The 9,013-nt window shown below is 45.1% G+C and overlaps 1 protein-coding gene across 2 annotated transcripts; it reads left to right on the forward strand.

Annotated features, from left to right (window-relative positions):
* Window positions 1-760: 760 nt before the first annotated feature.
* LOC147629430 (pentatricopeptide repeat-containing protein At2g39620-like) lies at window positions 761-7,892 on the forward strand. 2 transcript variants are annotated; one of them, XM_086812703.1, is made up of 2 exons: window positions 761-960; window positions 1,071-7,892. In XM_086812703.1, the coding sequence occupies exon 2, from the start codon at window positions 1,811-1,813 to the stop codon at window positions 4,958-4,960; it is 3,150 nt and encodes a 1,049-aa protein (XP_086668829.1). In that variant the 5' UTR covers window positions 761-960; window positions 1,071-1,810; the 3' UTR covers window positions 4,961-7,892. The 2 variants fall into 2 exon arrangements, with proteins under 2 accessions (XP_086668829.1, XP_086668830.1); XM_086812704.1 differs by having other exon boundaries at window positions 1,378-7,892.
* The last annotated feature ends 1,121 nt before the right edge of the window (window positions 7,893-9,013 follow it).

Below are 9,013 nucleotides of genomic sequence, written 5' to 3' on the forward strand. Positions count from 1 at the left end.
CTTTTCATATTGTGTGTACTCTTATCTTTGTATATGGTGTGTCGAGTGTTGTGTAAAGAAGAAGATTTTCAGCCTCTCACCTTGTGTTCTCTTTTAGGGTTTTGTGAGTGTGTGTGTGCTTGCAAGAGCTCAAGCTCTCTTCTCCCCTGCATCTTTTCAGCTTTGACTAGGTCTTAGTTTATGTCTAATAAGGCTAAATAATATGGATTTTTATTTTTTTAAATGACATTTTATTAATATTTCTCGCTTTCGTGTGTAGGTCCACGAAAGAAAAAGACATGCACACACTGAATGTTGAATGTAGCAGCGGAGATGCATTACCTGGACGTGATGCATTGCCGATGGTCGATGGCCCTAGGAAACACAAGCTTCATTTTTTCCCTGATGGCTAGATCGATTGGTTATTTTCTTTTTCTAGATATTGATCTTTTCTACAAAGCGAGGATGTGCTTTGCATGTTTCTTAGGATATTATTCCTTATTGGATGATATTAGTGACACATACATGTGTTTGTAGTTATTTTTCATGTGAGAGAGAGAGATGCAAAAAAAAGAAGTGTGAAAATATGGCACACACACTTAATATCGTAGTCCATACATAGTTATACTTAAATAAATATATATAATTTAATATTTAAATATTGTATGTATAACATTTAAATAGAATTATTATTAACTAATTGTAGTTAAAAACATATAATATATCTTTTTATAAATCATTTATATAATCATTATACATAAATATAATTATATGTAGAGAGAGAGACTCATTCACAACCCAGCAGCGCGCGAGTGTTAAATTCCAAGTTTGTAATTATCTGACGATTTTGGATTTATCATCAAATCAGCATGATACAGTCGGCTTACCGGTTGCCAGGGCCATTCACTGATTGCTATGAAGCTCAAATTTTGCATGCCGTGATGTTATCAAGTGAAAGGGGAAGAGTGCACAGAGCGGAAGGTATGTGTGTGTGTATAGATCGGGAATTCATGTCATGCTTGGTTATGCTATCCACTTGACATGCATGCGCTCTTCTAGAAAGCTTACATGTTATGCCACTTGATATGCAGGCGTGGGGCTGCTTTATGCTAGTTTATATGCTATCATTGTTATGCCACTTGATATGTACATGTGGGCAGGTTTACAATTCACAGGAAGGTTATGTACTATGCCATTTGACATGTATATGTGCATAGTACTAAGAGAGCGTATATACATGTGCATAGTATTAAGAAAGCTTCTATAGTGTTACATGTTATGCATGTGTATGGCACTGGCAAGTACTGGTAGTCATAGAACTGTTCTGTTCAGTGTGTCGGTGGGGGCAAGATTATGCTTTTTGAGCATACGGACTGACCCAGCTAATGCTGACAACAGTCAAGGCCCCCTGGCCTAAAATGACTAGCCAAGCATCAATAGCTTGGCGCCGATGCCGCAAACGGCATCTTCATTGACATTTGTTCAAGGGGGGGATCTAAACTCCCATATATTTATGCTTTTACGTGTGAGTGTTGGGGGTTCTCTGCCCGGGATGTCCCCTGAACAATCCTGTGTGTTAGGAAACACCTAGATGACTTGTCAGAGAGGGTCTTGTTTATCAACCATACGTTGCCCTGTTTTCATGATTTGAAATCAACACAGAGGGCTTTGTCAATCAATGATTGTTTTGCGTCCTTTTTTGTGTAAATCCAATGTATAGGAAGTCAAGAGTTCAGTGTGTCCAGGGTGCCAAGGTGCCATTCATTGTGGATCCTCTTAAGCAAAGTGGGACAACAATAGAAAACCCTTTCAGGTGTTGGTCACGAGCTCGATGCCAAACTGCTTTTGTTGCGTATTAGGAAAAATCGTATGCTCTAAAGACTTAAATATGGTTGTGGGCAGACGGACCGCTTTTATATGCGGCAATGGACTCAGCTCAACTGTTTTTTGGGGGGGTCGTTTTATACACCTGTATGTTGTCGTGTGTGGGCCCTTGCCAGTTGCAAATCAGGCATTTGACAATGTAACTGAGCCAAGCGTGTACACATGGAATGCAATGATTTCAGCACAAGTTAAACGAGGAGATGCTGACAGAGCCTTTGCATTGTATCAGAAGATGCAGGAGGAAGGGTCAAAACCCGACAGAGTCACATTCCTTTGCATCTTAAAAGCATGTAGCAGCAGCATGAAAGCCATAGAAAAGGTCAACTTGTTACATGACAAGATCATCAGAAGTGGACTTGAGGCAGATACTGCAGTAGAAAACACATTAGTAAGTATGTATGCCAAGTGTGGGATCCTAGAAGCCGCATATTGGATGTTTGATAATCTGCCAAACTGTGATATAGTGACGTGGGGTGCAATTATAGCTGCACATGTGCAGTGTGGGTTTAGCCAGTTTGCTTTGGTACTTTTTGAGAGGATGGAAAAGGAGGGGATACGGGCAAACAAGGTTATATTTCTGTGCATCTCCAAGGCATGCGGTAGTATAAGAGACATCAAACACGGAAGGATTACGCACAGTCGAACCATCACCACTGGATTTGATTCAGATCTGGCTATGGGGAACAGTCTAATTGACATGTATTGCAAATGTGGAAGCCTAGAGGAGGCTCACAAAGTCTTTCTCCTACTGCAAAATAGAGATATAGTATCGTATGGTGCGATGGTGGCGGGGTTTGTTGAGCAGAAGAAAGCTTTTCCAGCTCTTGAGCTCATCGGGAAAATGCTGGAAGAGGGTTTAAAACCAAACAAATTTCTATCTTTGTGTGCGTTGAAAGCTTGTAGCCAAGCAGGAGATATACGCAAGGGTAGATGTGTACATGTTCAGATATGTGGAAGTGGGCTTGAGACGGATTTGTTTATAGGAAGCTACCTTGTTGGCATGTACGCCAAATGTAACAGCCTTGAGGAGGCACGCAGAGTCTTTGATGTGTTGCCGGCCCGTGATGTTGTGTTGTGGGGTGCAATGATAGAAGAGTATGTCAAGCATGGGCATGGCCTTAGCGCTCTCAAGCTGTTTGAGAAAATGCAGGAGGTGGGGATGGATACAAATAAAGTTGTCTTTTTGTCCGTTTTGAAAGCGTGCAGCAACATACATGCAGTATGTGAAGGCAACCACATACACGAACAAATCATCAGGAGTGGGTTTGATTTGGATTCGGTAATCGGGAGCACCATAGTTGACATGTATGCTAAATGTGGCAGCCTGGCAGAGGCACATAAGGTGTTTGACATGCTGCCGAGTAGAAATGTTGTGACGTGGGCAGCCTTGATAATGGGGTATGTCCAACATGGGTTTGCGCTCCACGCCCTTGAACTTTTCGACAAAATGCAAAAGAAGAGCATAAAGCCGGATTTAGTCATTTTTTTGAGCATCTTAAAAGCATGTGGCGGCCTGCAAGATGCTATCCTGGGTAGACTCATACATGAGCACATTCTTAAAGCTGGATTTGAAGAAGATCAGATTGTAGGCAATGCCCTGGTTGATGTGTATGCCAAATGTGGGAGCCTAGAGGAGGCTAGCACATTGTTTTTAAAAATGAAGAATCAAGGTGTTGTTACCTGGGGTGCAATAATTGCAGGGTATGTCGAGCATGGGAATGCGTTGCATGCTCTGGAGCTCTTTGAGGAAATGCAACATGAATGTGTACAACCAAATGGTGTTATTTATTCATGTATCTTAAAAGCATGCAGCAGCACAGGAGCTATAGTACAGGGTAGATTCATACATGGCCAGATCATTAGAAATGGCTTGGAATCTGATGTGGTTATTGGGAGTGTCCTTATTGATATGTATGCCAACTATGGGAGCCTTGAGGAGGCTCTACGAGTATTTGATAGGTTGACGGATAGAAATGTGGTGTCATGGGGTGCATTGATTGCTGGATATGCCCAGCATGGCTGTAGTACTCAAGCTTTTGATTCTCTTCTGAAAATGCAACAGGACGGCATTAAACCAAACAAAGCCATATTTTTGTGCGTGTTGAAAGCATGCAGGGGTGTTTTTGCAGATAGGCAGGGAGAGTTTATACATGACCTGATAAGAAAGAGTGGGTTGGAATCAGATGTCCACGTTGGTAGCACTCTTGTTGATACGTATGCCAAGTGTGGGATGCTAGATGAAGCGCACAGGGTGTTTGATGAAATTTCGCACAAGAATTCGGTGTCATATGGGACTTTGATTTCAGGGTATGCCCTGCATGGGCATGGGGTTTCTGCTATTAAGCTTTTTGAGAAGATGAAGGAAGAAGGCATACAACCAGATAGAGTCACATTTTTGAGCATTTTAAAGGCATGCAGCAGCATAAGAGCTAAAAGGCAGGGCCAGCGTGCACATGAAGACATAATCAAAAGTGGATTGGAATTGGATGCAACTGTCGGGAATGCCCTTCTTGACATGTATGCCAATTGCGGGAGCATCAAAGAAGCCTGCAATGTGTTCGACAAATTGCAGACTAGAGACATTGTGACATGGGGTACAGTGATTGCCGTATATGCTCGTTATGGCAAGTCAAAATTGGTTGCGCAATGCCTTAAGGAAATGCAAAGAGAGAACTTGGCCCCAGATTCTGTAATATTCACTAATGTGCTCACTGCTTGCACACAAGCTGGCCTATTTGACGAAGGCTGCAGGTACTTCAACTCAATGAGCCTTGACTATGGCATAACACCAAACCTTGATCACTATAACTGTCTAATTGACCTTTTCAGTCGTGTTGGGAGGTTGAATGAGGCTAGAGAATTGCTTCAAATCATGCCAATGCTGCCTGATATGATTGCATGGCGATCTTTGCTCACTGCTTGCAGGATGTGTGGCAACATAGAGCTAGGTAGGCAGTGCTTCGATCAGATGGCTGGATTGGATGGCAGTGATGCTGCTGGATATATGCTGATGACTTATCTTTATGGAGATGCTTGCATGTGGGATGGAGGAGCCGAGAAAGTGTGCAATTCCGAGAGCTTGAATGGTGTGGAATGAGGAAGGGGCATGAGATACAATTGCTTCAGATCTACGTTAGTTGGCAGTGATGCTCATCGAAGATGAGTATTAGACTTGGTGGTGTGATCCCATGTCACTCAGGTCTTTAAGGTAGCTTACACATTTACCTGCATTTTAAGGACATATGGTTATGCGGCCAGGATCTCCTTTCTCCCTACGGGCAAACATGCATGCGGGCATGTGTTGCACTATGAGAAATGGTCTTGGACAGACACTTCTGGATACCTTATGGGTGCTCATTGTAGGCACTGCGAGAAATGGTCTTGGATAGACACTCGTGGATACCTTATGGATTCTCATTGTAGCAAAGATGTCATGACAGCACAGCTGCAACTAAACATTTCAAGCTGTCACGACCCTGTGTTTTTCTCTGGACAGGATGCAGGTGTGCATGGGGACATGCGGGACAGTGTGAATGGCATCAGTTTGGAGTTGAAAATGAAACCCATGTGTGGACAACCCCAAGTGTGAAGGGGACAGAGATCTAAAATTTAAAAAGGTTCTATAACCTTTGGTGGCCAAAAATTAAAGTTAAAAAGGTTTTAAAACCTTGGGAGGCCCCTAGGTAATTTATAGAGGCTACTCTACTTTTGGGAAGGGGGGCACGCCTCTTTCTCTTTCATGCTTTTTGGGAGGCGTCTCCCTACTGGTGAAAAGGAGAGAGGATGGCGTCGACTTTCACACGCTACAGGAGGGGCTGGCGGCTGTAGAAAGAGACTTCTCTTTTGATAAAAAACAAGGCGGGCAGGGTCCCTTGGCAAGAAGCGGAAGGCAGGGCAGTGCTCTCCCTCTCTCTGGTGGAAGGCGGGCTGCACTCCTTGTTGAGGAGGGCACATGCTCCTTTCTCTCTCTATCTCTCGCTTGGCGCACAGGAGGGCTGGACTGCAGGCACGGACTGCAGGCATACAGAGCTGCGCTGGAACATACTCAGGCGCAGCTGAATATCTTGGACAGGCTTGCTTTTTGGGGAGGGAAGGTTGGTTGGCTTCTGCGCTGCTGTACATACAGGTTGGCTGCCTGCTGCGCTGCTATACCAACAGGTGCAGACCAAATATCTCTCTCTCTCTCCCGCTTTTGGCAAGAGGCAGGCTGGCTGCTGCGCAACAGTACATAGGCGCCTGTTGAATGTCTCTCTCTCTCTCTCTCGATTGGCTGCACGTGGACTGGTTGCAGGAGGTACAAGAGGCTGAACAACACGTTTTTGGGTACTCTCTCTCTCTTTGGCACAGTCGCGTGGGCTTGATTGCAAGAGGGCAGAAACGCATGATTGAGCAGGAGACAAGACAGTCGCATGGGCTTTTCTCTCTCTTGGAAGGAGACATGGGGCTGATTTGATGGCCTGTTTTGGGTTTCCGGCTGCAAGTACAGGTCACTTGAATGTGTTTCTTGGCATGGGAGTGAAGCAAGCTCGCATGGCTGCATGCTCATGGAGCAGATTGTTTTCTTCCTGCTAGAAAGGAACAAAGGGACCTGCATCTCTATGTTTCCAAATGTTTCATGAGGGAACAGGTAACTAGATGCATGCCGTTGTTGGCACTGTTGTTGAATGGTGCCATGAATGGTTCTGTATGGAAACAGGACAGAAGTTTCAAAGGGAAACAGGCCTAAGGGTTTCATGTGGAAACAGGTCATAGGTTTCTCGAGGAAACATGTATTTGGGTTTCTCCAGGAGATAGGTCACATGCAGGCAGAAGGTACAGGAATGGACACATGTATGGTACAGCCTTGCTACTGATTGGACAGGGGACAGGGAATTCCATGACAAAGATGGATAGTACCCTTGGAAGGTAGAGAAGGTTGGTACAGGTGTGTCGACTGTATGGTATGCTGTGCTGTGATACGAGCTCTCTTTTGAGAGACAATTTGGGAGTCTGTGTTGTGATGCAGAAGCACTGGATGTGTCAGGGTGTGATGCTGTTCATAGGGTGAGAGGCTATGGATGGTTGTGGCAGTCCTGATCATGGGAGAAGACTTCTGTAATGTGTGAGAGTCTTGTGAGGTGAACAATGGCTGGACTTGTTTGTGGATGCCGAGTGGATATGAAGCCATGATGCAGGGTATTTGCAGGCTTTAGGAGTTCTACTGTGACGGCTGAGTTCCCAGCCTTATTGTAATCAAAGCTCTTATAATCAATTAAAGAAATACCGCCCGTGGTTGTCACATCAAAAGCTTCAACATGAGGAAAGTGAAAAGGAAGTGCAGGAGTCAGTGCAGGGTTGTGTGTCTTTGCCTATATGAGGTGAAGAGCAAGAGCTGAAGATGAAGCTCAGGAGAAAAGACACCAAGGACAAGAAGTAGTCAACCAGGAGAACAAGAAGCAGTTGAAGTGTTATGGTGCAAAACATTCGACAGTTTGTCGTATCTTCATAGAGGCTGCATGGGTTTGGAAGACAGTTTCTTTCTATGTTTAGCAGTGGTGATCTACTATGCTTTATCGAGGACTTGTGCTTACCACTTGGGTGGAGTGCAAGCAGGTTTTGGGTGCCTGATGATGTATCAGGACGGAAGCGGAGGAACTTGACGAGGTTCTTATTCTCGAGCAGATACTGGCACATAAGGAAAGAAAGGTACAGGGTAAAGTTTCCCGTCACTATCCTGTGAAGTTCAAGAGCTGTTCACTGATGGATGCGAAGTGGATGGAGGAGGGTGACTTAGCATATTCACCTCAGGATTTGCAGCTTTATCTTGATGCCTTTGAGTTGGAGTCGACTCTTGTTACGGCTCATTCAGGTTCAGCAGAGCATAGGTCTGGAGCATTGCCTGATGCTCAAGAGGGGGGTAGCACCTCCGCTCCCTTGTTACAGACAGGCTCAATTGTCATCTAGGAGTCGCTTGGCGACATCTTTGTATTCACCTGACGGTACTGAGGCTGGCAGTACATCTGCTTATGGGACTTCTATGATCTTGTGTTCTAGACACATGAGATGATGGTTGAGTATGGTTCACAGTCGCGCGCACCTTGGCCGGCTGCTGCGCTGCTATACCAATAGGTGCAAACCAAATATCTCTCTCCCTCCCGCTTTTGGCAAGAGGCAGGCTGGCTGCTGCGCAACAGTACACAGGCGCCTGTTGAATGTCTCTCTCTCTCTCTCGATTGGCTGCATGTGGACTGGTTGCAGGAGGTACAAGAGGCTGAACAACACGTTTTTGGGGTCTCTCTCTCTTTGGCACAGTCGCGTGGGCTTGATTGCAAGAGGGCAGAAACGCATGATTGAGCAGGAGACAAGATAGTCGCATGGGCTTTTCTCTCTCTTGGAAGGAGACATGGGGCTGATTTGATGGCCTGTTTTGGGTTTCCGGCTGCAAGTACAGGTCACTTGAATGTGTTTCTTGGCATGGGAGTGAAGCAAGCTCGCATGGCTGCATGCTCATGGAGCAGATTGTTTTCTTCCTACTAGAAAGGAACAAAGGGACCTGCATCTCTATGTTTCCAGATGTTTCATGAGGGAACAGGTAACTAGATGCATGCCGTTGTTGGCACTGTTGTTGAATGGTGCCATGAATGGTTCTGTATGGAAACAGGACAGAAGTTTCAAAGAGGATAGGATAGAAGTTTCAAAGGGAAACAGGCCTAAGGGTTTCATGTGGAAACAGGTCATAGGTTTCTCGAGGAAACATGTATTTGGGTTTCTCCAGGAGATAGGTCACATGCATGCAGAAGGTACAGGAATGGACACATGTATGGTACAGCCTTGCTACTGATTGGATAGGGGACAGGGAATTCCATGACAGAGATGGATAGTACCCTTGGAAGGTAGAGAAGGTTGGTACAGGTGTGTCGACTGTATGGTATGCTGTGCTGTGATACGAGTTCTCTTTTGAGAGGCAATTTGGGAGTCTGTGTTGTGATGCAGAAGCACTGGATGTGTCAGGGTGTGATGCTGTTCATAGGGTGAGAGGCTATGGATGGTTGTGGTAGTCTTGATCATGGGAGAAGACTTCTGTATGCAGGACTCAATGTGTGAGTCTTTTGAGGTGAACAATGGTTGGACTTGTTTGTGGATGCCGAGTGGATATGAAGCCATGATGCAG

This window comes from Cibotium barometz, chromosome 18, assembly GCF_041138505.1.
Source record: "Cibotium barometz isolate CiBa-2024 chromosome 18, ASM4113850v1, whole genome shotgun sequence".
In the NCBI taxonomy this organism is placed as follows: Eukaryota; Viridiplantae; Streptophyta; class Polypodiopsida; order Cyatheales; family Cibotiaceae; genus Cibotium; species Cibotium barometz.

Bases quoted from the DNA above. Each gene is read 5' to 3' on its own strand.
- LOC147629430 (XM_086812703.1), top strand. From the start codon at position 1,811: ATGCCAAACTGCTTTTGTTGCGTATTAGGAAAAATCGTATGCTCTAAA.